The sequence below is a fragment of the Calypte anna genome, chromosome 17 (assembly GCF_003957555.1).
Source record: "Calypte anna isolate BGI_N300 chromosome 17, bCalAnn1_v1.p, whole genome shotgun sequence".
Taxonomy (NCBI): Eukaryota; Metazoa; Chordata; class Aves; order Apodiformes; family Trochilidae; genus Calypte; species Calypte anna.
Genome location: NC_044262.1, coordinates 4181627 through 4194503, shown reverse-complemented (window position 1 = coordinate 4194503; position 12877 = coordinate 4181627). Strand labels below are relative to the sequence as shown.

Sequence of the window (12877 nt, the reverse complement as noted above, 5' to 3'; positions counted from 1 at the left end):
GTTTCATCGCAGCTCAGAGCTTCCTTAGCAACCCACCTGCTGTTCACAGAAATGTTACAGGAATTAAAACAGAAATTCAGGTGGTGCACTAGGCTGAATCACACATCATTTAGTGTTGCTCACTGGGTCATCTTGAAAGAGGCTTACAGACTGTCAAAGGCAAGTGTCTGAACGAGAAGGGGAGTAGGAACTCCCTGAGCCACATTCTTGCAGTCTGGAGATCACCTCACCTGTCAACAAGTAGCAGTGTGCCCTTAGATAGGACAAGCTATCTGCTATTGTCCCATGAGTTAATTAGTCATTTACCTTGTCCTAGATGTCTGGCAAAGAGTCTGATCTTGATTTTTGCTTTGTCCTACTAAGAACCTTTTCTTGTTCTAGAGGCATCTCATGGAAACTTGTATAATTAAAGCTCATAGCTGCAGGGTGCTTAAACCAGTTCATAGGGGTTTTATCTTTGTCTGTGTCCACTAGAGCTGGACAGGCTTTTTCTGGTTGGAGTTAGTTATTGCCAGAAAGACCTTACTTCTCTAAGGATTATAGCAGGCATTAAATACCTTTTCTTCTTCAGGCTTTTTTATTACTCAAAGATTTGTGATTCACTTTTTGAGCAGATCTGTTGCCTCATACTTAGCTCAAGAACCTCCACAAGGGCTGTGTAAGGTGTTAAGCTGATACAGGGCTAGAGATTAGACACATGATACTAGCAGAGTATCCCTGATAAAAAAGCATCAGGCATTTCATCTACGTAAGTAACTTCAGGAAACAGTTGCCTGGAATCAGGTGACTTTTCTCCTCTACTGCTTTGCTCAAATTTCTTAGCAGAATTAGAATTCTGTCAGCTGCTTTCTGGAGGGAAAGTCAAATGTGGAGGAAATTATCTTTAAATACAGTGGAAGAAGGGACAGATCTGTCTGAATGAACAGTGGGACTGATGGGCTTTGATTGTTTTCTGAACAGAAAATTGTGAAGGCTGGAGACAAGGACCTGGATGGACAGCTGGATTTTGAGGAATTTGTTCACTATCTCCAAGATCATGAAAAGAAGCTGAGACTGGTCTTCAAGAGTCTGGATAAGAAGAATGATGGTAAACACCTTTCTCATGCTCACTAATAGACTACATCATGTATGAGGTTGTAACAGGAATATCTGAGCTCATTGGCTTATCTTTGCAGGCTGTATTGATGCCCAGGAGATTGTGCAGTCTCTGCGGGACCTGGGAGTCAAGATCTCTGAGCAGCAGGCTGAGAAAATCCTGAAGAGGTGAGGATTCATCTTTTTTTTCTGTTTGTGTTTTTTACTGGGTTAGAAGGGAGTGTAGGGACATGAAACCCATCTCCTCTTTCAACCCTGTACACTCTTTCCAGAGACTGCAGCTCCTCTGTTGTTGCCTCTTACTGTTTATGTATTTATTTATTTATGTATTTATTTATTTATCTCCCCTCCCATTAATTGACACTTACAATGTCATAATGCATTATATAAAGAGTTCTTGTGAGAATCTCTTACCTTGCTGACCTGTTGTGGGGAAGTGCTGAGCTGGTTTGCATCCTTGTCTGATTGTCCTGCTGCCTGGAGCTTGCTGCTTTGGAGAGGGACTCTGCAGTTGCTCTTTGGAAATGCTGAGTGCTTTATGCATGTGGCACTAACATGTTAACAACCACTTATTTGTGCTGTTTTCTCCTCTTTCTTTCCTCTGCTACCTTCCCTCTGTCTGTTTGCCTCTGTGTCAGAATAAGGACGGGACACTTCTGGGGTCCTGTCACCTAGTAAGTATTATTTTCCCTTCAGTGTCAGTTATTTAGACCTAAGTTTGGTAGGAGGGGATGCAACTACTCCTGTGGGTCAGTTAAAGGGGAGAGAGAGGGAAGGAAAAAAAAGGAGCCCCCTTCTACCTATCTGCAGTGTTTGGTGAATAGAAAATTTCCAATCTGTGTCTCTGTAGAAATCTTCTATAGCTGCTTTGCAAAGCTTTTTTTGATGTAGACCTGAATATTCAAAGGGAAGGGGAGGAGGAATTTGTCATCCTGTGGGAACCTTTACTCATCTCATAATAAATCTTTCTAGCATGGATAAAAATGGAACAATGACAATTGACTGGAATGAGTGGCGAGACTATCACCTGCTGCACCCTGTAGAGAACATTCCTGAAATCATCCTGTACTGGAAGCACTCCACGGTAAGAAATGGTTCCTCTGCCACAGGTCTCTGGCTTTCCCCAGCTTTCCAGACAGAGTCCTGACCCCCAGCAGCTGCTATCAGCAGTCTCCAATCTTTTCTTTTCATGGTTCAGTAGCTGCCTTGTAGCTCCAAAGGTCCAGTCATTTCCTGTCCTCTTATCTTGACACCTGTCACTGGCACAGCTTCTGAAGCCTCTGGCACAGGTTGCACCTTCTGCACAAGATGTTGTTTGCTTGGCTGGCACCTCTGGGAGCTCATAGCAGTGGCCAGCCCCTGCTGGTTCAGGACCTGTTAGGACTAGAAACTGATTTGACAGCCCCTCTTTCTGGAGATACTTCAGTGTTTGTAAATAGCACCTCACAAGATCAAACTGACTGTGAACTTGGAAGGTTCCAGAGAGGCTCAGCTTTTTTGCTACACAGCTGTCCTCAGCTGGTCACTTTGTTCCTTACTAGGATCCACAATATTTCAATGCAGACAAATGTTCAGCAGCTGCCAGCTCTTCAGGCAGAAATTTCTAGATGTGAAGGTTCCTCTTGTGATGTGCTGGAGCAGTGGCAGTTCCTGTGGCCAGGCACAGGAGTTAATGGGTTATGGACAAGATGCTGACTTGGAATAAGCATATCCAGTACTTCAGCACTTAGTGCTGATAAAGAGCAGTAAAACCTTGGCTGATCAGACATTTCTCAACACCTTATATTTTTGCAGATCTTTGATGTAGGGGAGAATTTGACTGTCCCTGATGAGTTCACAGTGGAAGAGAGGCAGACAGGGATGTGGTGGAGACATCTGGTTGCAGGTGGAGGTGCGGGTGCCGTGTCCAGAACCTGTACAGCTCCTTTGGACCGCTTGAAAGTGCTTATGCAGGTATGATGGAGCAGTTGCAGTTTGTTTAAATACCCAGGAAGATTCCTTTGTAATTCTTGGATTGCCTAAGTACCTGATCCTACACTAGGTGTGAGAGTTGTCTGTTCAACCTTTCCTCCCACTCCAAAAGGAGGTATCGATTAGATTCATTATTTAACACCAGACTTTGAAAAAAAAAAAAAAAAAAAAGTCTGCTTTCCTATTGTAGAAGTTATCTGGGGGGGATTAAAGCCTTGGCAAATCTCTGGGTAAATAGAAAAGTGCCCTTTTGTCCCTGGATTAGGAAAAAACGTAGCACTGTCGTAATCAGGGCTGGAGCTGATCCAAGGTTGCTCTCTCTGCCCCAGGTCCATGCCTCCCGCAGTAACAACATGTGCATCGTTGGTGGTTTTACCCAAATGATCCGGGAGGGTGGCCCAAGGTCACTGTGGAGAGGGAATGGCATCAATGTCTTGAAGATTGCACCAGAATCTGCCATTAAGTTCATGGCCTATGAGCAGGTGAGTAAAAGGCCACGAATGACTTCAGCTGCAGAAGGGTTTGCAGAACAAACTGAAAAAACAGAATTATGACTGAGATAAGTTGGTGACCCTCAGTGTCTGTCTGTCTGGGCTTCTACAGATCAAGAGGTTCATTGGTACTGACCAGGAAATGCTGAGGATTCATGAGCGACTCTTGGCTGGTTCTCTGGCTGGGGCCATTGCACAGAGCAGCATCTACCCAATGGAGGTGAGAGACATGGCTGAGAGTCCAGCCCACAGGGTGCTCAGATGGGAAAATGTGGGTAGAACACCAGTGCTGTTATAGTTTAGTTAATAATTATTTTTTTTATAACTGCTGTGGTCTTGACCACGATGGTCTTAACAGTGACATGGCCTATACAGTTTTCTCCTGTTGATTCTACTCTAGACCTTCAAGGCATTTCCTCTTGTCTCCTAGGTTCTGAAAACACGGATGGCTCTAAGGAAGACAGGACAATATTCAGGCATGTTGGATTGTGCCAAAAACATCCTTACGAAGGAAGGAGTGGCTGCCTTCTACAAAGGCTACATCCCCAACATGCTGGGAATCATTCCATATGCTGGTATCGACCTGGCAGTCTATGAGGTATGAAGCCTTCAACCTTCTGTAGGGCTGTGCTGCTTCTGTAGCACTGTCAGACCTCTCAGGGAATTTTAAGTAATTTTTCTAAAGCTTTCCTGATCAGCCTTAAGGGGCACAGGTAGATTTTTAGCCAAAATGGCCTAAAAGATAATCCAGTACAACACTTCTTTCCCAGTTAACATCATGCATGATATTCTTTTGATTCCCTCTTGACTGCTAACATCTGACTTGTTCCTTCCAGACTTTAAAAAACACCTGGCTGCAACGCTATGCTGTCAATAGTGCTGACCCTGGAGTCTTTGTTCTGCTGGCTTGTGGCACCATCTCCAGCACCTGTGGACAACTTGCCAGTTACCCACTGGCCCTTGTGAGGACACGCATGCAGGCCCAAGGTGAGAACTTCTAGGAACTGTGGCAACTCCTGGCATAGTCTTGGAGCAGGTTCCCTTGTGTAAACACTGCAACAAAAGCTTAACTGGCCAGTGCAGCTGAGCAGGAAGGTATTTCCATGCTGCAAAAGGACAGTGGACTTTGTGCTGCCCATTGTGTCTGGGCCAGGCACCTCCAGGGCAGAGGTTCTGTTTTGCTTAATCAGTTGTTTTTGGCTAAGGGCATCTGAAGAGCAGTTAGAGGGGATAGTGCCATGGCCCTGACTTCCTGAGAAGTTCAGATGCTGTCCCCCCATGAAGTGCCTTTGCTCTTCAGCAGGAAGCAATCAGAACTGCACTGTGAGACAGGCACTACCTTCAAGTGTTGTCACCCTGTAGGGTGCTTTATTTATTGTGATTTTCCCTCTTGCAGCTTCAGTGGAGGGAGCTCCTGAAGTGACAATGAGGGGACTGTTCAAACACATCCTGAAGACAGAGGGAGCATTTGGTCTTTATCGTGGTCTGGCACCCAACTTCATGAAGGTGATCCCAGCTGTGAGCATCAGCTATGTGGTGTATGAAAACTTGAAGATGACTCTGGGTGTGGAGTCCCGGTGACCAGGAGATGCTGAGGACTTTGAACTCTGAAATCTTGGGGTGCAATCCCAAGACGTATAGCCATCTCTCATTCTGTGAATGTGTTGACACTAAGCTGACTAAGCAAAGCTGTGAAATCTCAGATAGTTTGTGCGTCAGTAAGGGGGAGGGGAAGATCTGGTGTCCTTTGCCATCTTGCTACTTACTCAGAGCTCCACACGAACCATCATGTGGTCCCATTTGTTGGGCCTTTTGGGAGACCAGGAGGTGAACAAGGGACAGTTTTAAGGTGTGAGCTGCTGAGGTCAGTTCCCAGCAGTATGGGGAGCAATGACTTTGGTAGCAGGTCTGCTTTCAGCCTATTGCACGTACAGAGCTGTTTGCCTGCAGATGAGCACCTTCCGACTTGCTGAAAGAGTTTCTTTTTCCATTTTTCCATTCAGAGAGCTTCTTTTTCCATTCAGTTGTTTAACTTCCTACCTGTTGGTTAAATTTGTACAAACCTTGTGTAGGAGCTGCTGCCACACCAGGCTTGTTGTTATGTTTACATATATTTCTTTGGGTAGGAGACAACATTCATGTTCTGCTTCCAAGACTTGACATGAAATGTTAACTTTGACCTATACTGGTTTTGAGGGCTGGTGGGGGCAGTGGTTAATCCAGGCTGAAGGTTGCTTAGGCCAACCTGATGAAGAATTAGAATTATTTATTTTTTCTAGGTTTAAGTGTGTCTCATAAATCCACTAACAAGATACACTTACTAACAAAAGCAGCAGACTAGAGCCTGCATGCCTGTATCCTTTGCATGCTGGGATTAGCTTGTCTTATACTCAGCAGGGGCTTGGAAAGGGGAAGGCAGGGGAGCTCTGGATGAACTGGCACCTTGATGCATGGCTTTAGTGAACAACAGACAATATTTCACAGCTCCTCTGCAGTTGTGCTCCCAGCACAACATGAGAGCCCCTGGGCAGGACCTCCAGATTCGTTTTTGCCTCGTGTTGAGGATAGCTGGAAGATTTTTTCCAAGCCCTGTGCCTCCGCTGCTATCAAGCTCTTTAGACCTCTTTGTAGATTGGTGTTCAGGTTCCTGTGAGTGGGATGGAGTCCCCAAGCCAGGAGTGTGTCTGCAGTGGGAAGGGCTGTTAGGGAGAGGGCTGGCTGTCACTGGGAGAGGTAAGCTTTCAGTCCTGAAGACACGCTTGCTTTTCTTTCAATGGGTGCTTTTCATAAGGCTAAGGGAAATAGATGGCTTTAAAATTTCTCTGACTGCGTTGTGGGCTACTTTAGTTGACAGGATCTGGCTGCTGAGGCCTGGAAGATCCTCATCCAACTTTTCATTTTGGGCAAAACGGACCAGCGTTGCATTCCACTGTCTTACTGCTTAAAACATATTTATTTTGTATTTATTTGAACAGAGTTATGTCAGACTATTTTTATAGACTTGTTTAAATATTGTTACTGTGCTTGTATTTCTCCTGTTTTAAAAAGTTATTTGTTCTCTTACATCACACAGCTGAGTTGTGGGGAGGGATGCTAAAGTCACTTTGCCCTTTGGGGCCTGAGCTGCCTTTCCCACATTGGGGCTGTTGCTGGAGCACCTCAGCCCAGAGAAATTCTGTAGCAAGAAGCCATAGGGAAGAAGGGAGCTGGTGAGGAAGCAGTACCTGGGGAGGAGGGGAGAGGTTGCACAGGGAGGCTTGCCTTACTTTGGAATTGCCTCTGTGCATGGCTGAAAGGATTTGAGGTGGATGGCTGAAGTTGGGAAGTAGAAGGTTGGTGTATGTTGGATGTCACAACAGATAATTGAGAGTGATCTTGGGGAATTTTTAGGTAAGGGGGGAAGAGAGAAATTTCAGGATCTAAAGGAAATAAGTTTCCAGAGAGATGGAAGGAAAGTTGGATGCAAGCTGCTGCGGTTGTGCTTTGAGGCTGAACCAGCTGATCCTCCTGCCAAGCCAGTGCTCTTCACATGCAAACTGTGGAGATGTGTGAGAAATCAGGAAAGGATTTGCAAGCACTCAGCAGCTGCTTTTTCTGCTGGCAGTTTTTAGTGGTTTATGGAGAGTCTTCCAGGTGAGGCTCTGCCTTGGCTACCCAGTGCTGTCAGTAGTTGGCCTTGTGGAAACCTAACCAACCTGGGTTAGTGATATGATTTTTTTTTTTCCCCCCCCCCCCCCCCCACTTCTTGAGACCTATCACAAATTCTGCAGTGGCTCCTTCCTACCAGAGTGGCCTAAAGGAAATATGAATATCAGAATGCAAAAATCAATGCAAAATGACAACCATCTTTGTAGCTGTAACCACAAATTGTTATAATGCAAATTTAACTTGGATTCTTCATGTAGGGAACAGTCTGCTAATAAAGGTCTGTCAAAGAGATACCATGTCATCTGCATCTCTTTCTCAGTATTGTTTATTGATGCTGTTTGTCACCAGACTCTTCCTGAGAGGATTCTCACAGAGGATGCTGATACAGGGAAGGATTCTCCCTGTGAGGACCTGGGAGAACAGAATTGTTAAAGTCAAAACCAGCAAGTCTGAGCTCAAGGCTGATGATGGCAGTGATGAGTCAGGGCATTTCAGACACTGAGTGTTGTCCCTGGGTGTTGCTGGACTTGGCTCATTTCTGCTGTATCCATAACTCTCTTCTTCAGAGAAGCGAGTTTCCCAGAAAAGCTGGAAACTCTGCACTTCAATTAGGCTCTCAAAGGAGCCTGGCTTACAGAGTTTTCAAAAGAAAAGCTTTGTACAATTTTTTTTCTTAAACCCCAACCAGGCGGTATCCTTAAAGGTCATTGAGGAACCACAGCTGGTCCTGCGACTGGCCTCTGATTTGGTTAACAAGACTTGCTGCAGGACCAGACTGGGTTGTGGGTTCCCTGTGTCTCCGACTGTAATTCAGGGCTTTTATTCAGCTATAAATCTACCATGAAGTCTGGGTCCTTGTAATCTGAGCCGCTGCTTCCCAGCCGTGTCAGCTGAGGCGCTTATCGAGGCTTTCCGGAGCGCTGGCAGCATCCCCTCTCACGCTGCTGCCCCCTCCTGCCCTTCAGCTCCTCGAGGTGGGGGTTATGGCAAGATGTGGCTGAAGGGACTTGTGCCCTGACACCAGGAGGGATTTGGCTGTTCTTGACCTTGTAAAACATGTTGACTGCAGGCATGGGGCCAAAGGCTCCCTGGGGTGCTGCAGAGGGAGGAGCAGGGCTGCCTCCAGCTCTTCTCCTTTTCTTCTTTTTAAGGAAGAGGGATATTTTCAGTGCTTAATTACTAGGTTAGAGCTGAGCCTGAATTAGTCTCTGAATTACACACAGCAGAAGCAGTCTCTTCTTAAATACACCCCCACCTCCCCTTTCCCAAGCACAGTGACAGTGCTGTCCTCCTTTGGGGCTGGGGGTGTGATTTGGGATGTGTGGGGTTGTACAGCAGGCACAGAGAACAACAGGAATCTTGGCACTTGAACCCTTTTGCCTCCAGCGTGCTGAGCTTATTGGGAAATGAGGAAATGTGATCTGGGGAAGTAAAAATCCAGCCTGGGTTGGGTTAGCATCCCCTCCCTTTCTGGCCCAAGGATAATTTTTCAATGCTGTCATAACTATGTTGCTGTGAATGAATGTTATCAGGGAGCTCTGGCCTTGTCCAAGGCTTTGGGCAGGAACATCTGCCCCAGCTGGATTACTTTAGCTTCTGTCAAGAGAACTGGGTGGCTGCTTCTAGCTAAGCACCTTCTTCCTCTCAGTCTATACTGGCTGAAAGGGGAACCGTCCAGTTACAGGTGAGTTTCTGGCCGCCTAGATACGGCAATTACTCCTCAGATGCTTGGCACGCCCATATAAACCAGTTAATGATTGCCCTCTTCTGGTTAGCTGCTATTACTGCCTCATTGAAGTGCTGCTTTTTCAGCAGAGCTTGGTGGGAAGCTGATGGGGACGGAGCCAGCGCTGATTCCAAGTGTCACCTTGTCTGGGATTCCTCCTTGCTTGAGGCTGAGTTCCCAGCACACGAGGTGAATCGGGTGTTCAGGTCCTTTTTGCTGGCCCCACTTCTGAGCTCTTCAGAACCCCTGCACTTCAGCACCCAGCAACAAGATGCATCGAGTGTGAGTGGGAAAGATGTTTATTGCTGGCCGTGCGGTTATTTATCCCCCTGGGGGGCACCCGGGGGAGGTGACACTGTGACCACAGCCGTGGGCTCCGTGCCTGGGCTGTCTCCTTCTTCGGCTTCTTTCACTTGACACAGCTCCCTCTAAAATAACAATAATGGGCCAAGTGGAACTGTGAGTGCACCAGGAGCAGAGCATTTACCAAAGAAAGGAGTGTTTTTCTCCTTTTTATGTGAACAAACTTCCTCCCCCACTCCCCACCCCCCTTCCTTCCCTCTCTGTTGGAGAGCAAACAGAAATTTCAGGACAAAATGAGAAATTTCAGGGCAACAATCCCATGCTTCAGCCATCTTCCCCTGCCAGGAGTAGGCAGGCACTAACCCACTGGCCCACTGGGGACACTCAGGTGCAGGGATTTGCTGTGGTCACATATCTCTGTGTGTTGTTTTAAACCACTGTCACTGTTGCAGCAAGCCTATGGTTACTTAGTCCCCTAAATCATTCCCACCACCTTAAAATCTCTCTCCAAACCCTTAGTTTAGCAGGGAGAGCTACTGCCCTGGCTGTCAGCTCCTTGCCCAGGGCTCTGCCAACCCCCCCAGCAGCCACTTACCCTTTTCCATGGTGCATACACCAGCTCCTCTTCATTTAGCCCCAGGCACTTGGCCTGATGCTCAAACTCTTCCCGGTGGGCTGGGCTCACGCTCTGGTTCCGGGCTGGGAAAAGGGAACCATTTCCTAGGTGTTAATTATGGACAAGTGTCCTTGTCATGTCTCTTGGTGTCCCCTCCCTGCCCTTGCTGCCCCCCTGCCCTGTGCTGCCACTGATCTCTGCCAAGGTGTCCAATAAACCTGAACAAAACCAACCTCAGACATCAGTCTTTTTTTAACCCTCTCTCCAAACAGCCCTTGGTCTGTCTGCTTTCAGGGGTCACAGGACAATTTGATACTCCAGGGCATGAGGCTGAGGTTGGTGTCTATGTGTGGTTTTGACCTCTTCAACAGCTGCCTTGCAGCCTGGGAGGGTGATGGGCAGGCAGCCTTATCAAGGTCTGAAATTCTGCTTCATGGGCTGTGGCTTGATCTGATCAGCTTTACCAGCACTGCAAAGCCACGTGCTCAGCCCCGGGAGGTATGTACTGAAAAATCATGTTTGGCTTGAAAATATTGAGATTTTTTATGATGATATCGATGCTGAATTGTGTTTGTTTTCTGTGCTTTGAATATTTATGGTATAAGTAGGTTTGGTCTTTAACTTGCTCTTTCTGCTCTGCCAAGAGATTTAGTTTTTAATGAGATTTATAAATACTCCCGTGACCCCTGGAGCAATGGGATCAGGAAAATCAGGGACTGTTGGCAAAACCAAGTTTCTATGTGGTTTTAACTGATAATTTTATGTGTGTCTTTTGCCCCATAATAATTTAAAGTTACTTTAGGATGGAGTTTGCATACCGTAGAGATACAGCCCCAAATATGTCCTTTCCCTCTGCAGTTGATACTGGATGAGGAGAACATCTTCAGAGCTGAGGTTCATCAGTGTCCCCAAGGTTTGTTGAGTCTTGGCTTTGTGAGAACAGAATTAGGGTTGGGGACAGGCATGACATTCAGATACTCAGTGTTGCAGCAGTGATAAACTGCCCCGAGTGCCTGACCCCCTGGCTTGGGGGAGCTGTAAAAATGGGGAGACCCTGTCCCATGCTTGCAGCAATGCTGCCTTGTCTGGTCAATGCAAACCATGTCCCGGGAGGTTGCAAGTCCCACCCCAAATCACTCACCCCATTTCCTCCATGAGGAAGAAACCATTTCAGAACATGAGGCTTCATTGATTTTCTGAAACCTGCCACACATGGTCCCTTCCTTTCCCTGAAGGATTATTAAACAACTTTATAAATGTGGCCACCCCCTTCCTTTGCTCCTTGCCCGCCGCACAGTGTTGCTTCATGTGGTTTAGACCCATGGAGCCCCTGGCCCTGGGAAACTGTTTAGGGTCTACAAGGGCTTCAAACAGACAAAGCCACCCAGAAATAAAATGTGTCAGATGGTGTAAAACATGGATGCAAGACCTTTGTGTGTCTCAGCCCTTCCAAAAAAGCAGCCAGGGTGATCACCCCAATGGCTCTGCTCACCGTGCTTCACCAGCGTGGTGTTACCAGGTGTGATTTCCAAGTAGGTGGAGTTGTTGGTGAGACATTGGTCACCCCTGGAGAGAGAGGGCAGGATGAGGTGGGGAAGGAGAGTGGAGAGAGCAGAAACACCCCTGGCCCTGTCACTGCACAGAGGACGTGCTCCATGTGTGACAGGAACCCAGTGGTTCTGTCCCCTCCACAGGCAGCCCTTGCGCTCAGTTTTGCCTTCGTCCTGGCTCCTTGGTGTTGAGGTGTTCGCCACCCCAAGACAACTCAAGCTGCAAAGAGCTGCCTGCCTTGGCACAGAAAAATTCATCCCCTCAAAATCTGACCCTTGGGGGAGGAAACAGCTTTTGGTGCCTGGCAGAGTTAGCAGCTGGGGCACAGGGACCTCTGGAAAGGTCTTCTCCTTGCCTGTGTCCTCCACATCTGCAGGGATTGGTGCCTGCAAGACCTCTGTGCCTTGCAAAATTTGTCTGAACCTGGGGGCTGTTGAAGTAAATAAATACATAAAAGGTGTGGTGAGGAAGAGAGGACTGGGAGATCATGCACGGAGCAGCTGGGAGAGACCCTCTCCTTGGATTGTTTGTCATGTTGAAGAGGTGGCAGCAGGTGGGAGGAGATGGATTGGGGCACAAAGACCCCAGGGGAGGGGTTGGGGCAGGGACCTGAGGTTGCATCTCACACAGCCACGGTCTGGGTGATGAGCAACTCCTGCCTGCTGGCCCAGGGCTCCATGTGGAGGAATCCGTGGTCGATGAGCAGCATCTCCAGGAGGTGCTGGGGGAGCTGGGCAGCCCCAGCCACGTACAGCCATGTCCCCAGGAGCTGTGGGCAGACAGGGACAGGGCAGCGAGAGCTGCAGGGTTTGTGGGGAGAACTTTGAGGGACAGATTCCCACCCACCCTCCCCGTGGCAAAATTGTAGATTCTTTTTTTTACCTCAGTGCTGTGCCCGTTCTCCCTCCTGCACTGCACTGGCAGCAGCAAAACGAGGTATGTGCAGACATAGGGGGGGACGGGGAAATGGTGCCCAGTGTTGGCTGTGGGTGCCAGGACAGCTCTGCCATGCCATGGGGGATTTGCATTAAAAAATAGCCCCACGGCCCCCTGCTTTGAGGTTGTGTCTAGGACTTGCTGGAGGCCACGGAGAAGCTGAGGTGAGGCCGTTGGGCAGCAAACGTTTCCCGCCCGTTCCTGGTGCTGATGGCGCCTCAGGAGGTGCTGGGTGGGGGTGGGTGGGAAGGGAGGGTTTCCCCTTTCCTGAAGCTTGGCAGAGCACCCACAAACTCATTGCAGGAATGGGGCAGCCCTCCTGGGGCTCAGAGCTCTCCTACCTTGGTGACTGTGGTGTTGTCCGGGTGTGGGGCAGCGCAGGGGATGGCGGCTGCGGGCGGCAGCGCTGTGAGGCTGAGGAGGGTGAGGATGGCGGCCATGGCTGTGCAGCGGGCGGGAGGCAGCCAGGCTGCAGAGGGATGGACAGACGGATGCACCCGCTCGGCCGTTCACTTCTGTGGCCCCACAGGGGGGTGGGGA

At 48.2% G+C, this 12877-nt stretch overlaps 2 protein-coding genes across 4 annotated transcripts in view; one reads left to right on the top strand and one right to left on the bottom strand.

The window, feature by feature from the left end:
* SLC25A25 (solute carrier family 25 member 25) overlaps positions 1 to 7503 on the top strand; it is a 26082-nt gene extending 18579 nt beyond the window's left edge. For all 3 annotated transcript variants that reach the window (XM_030461515.1, XM_008491413.2, XM_030461516.1), the window contains exons 2-10: positions 961 to 1087; positions 1176 to 1263; positions 2068 to 2179; positions 2890 to 3048; positions 3396 to 3548; positions 3670 to 3777; positions 3988 to 4155; positions 4394 to 4544; positions 4954 to 7503. In XM_030461515.1, coding sequence (XP_030317375.1) covers positions 961 to 1087; positions 1176 to 1263; positions 2068 to 2179; positions 2890 to 3048; positions 3396 to 3548; positions 3670 to 3777; positions 3988 to 4155; positions 4394 to 4544; positions 4954 to 5138 — 1251 coding nt within the window. In that variant the 3' untranslated portion in view covers positions 5139 to 7503. The remainder of the gene's footprint in view (positions 1 to 960; positions 1088 to 1175; positions 1264 to 2067; positions 2180 to 2889; positions 3049 to 3395; positions 3549 to 3669; positions 3778 to 3987; positions 4156 to 4393; positions 4545 to 4953) is intronic.
* Positions 7289 to 12877, bottom strand: LOC103526435 (alpha-1-acid glycoprotein-like). Its single transcript, XM_008491516.2, has 6 exons — positions 12679 to 12877; positions 12028 to 12170; positions 11343 to 11416; positions 10669 to 10779; positions 9830 to 9933; positions 7289 to 9359 (listed from the first exon to the last, which is right to left on the bottom strand). The coding sequence occupies exons 1-6, from the start codon at positions 12775 to 12777 to the stop codon at positions 9249 to 9251; spliced, it is 642 nt and encodes a 213-aa protein (XP_008489738.1). The 5' UTR covers positions 12778 to 12877; the 3' UTR covers positions 7289 to 9248.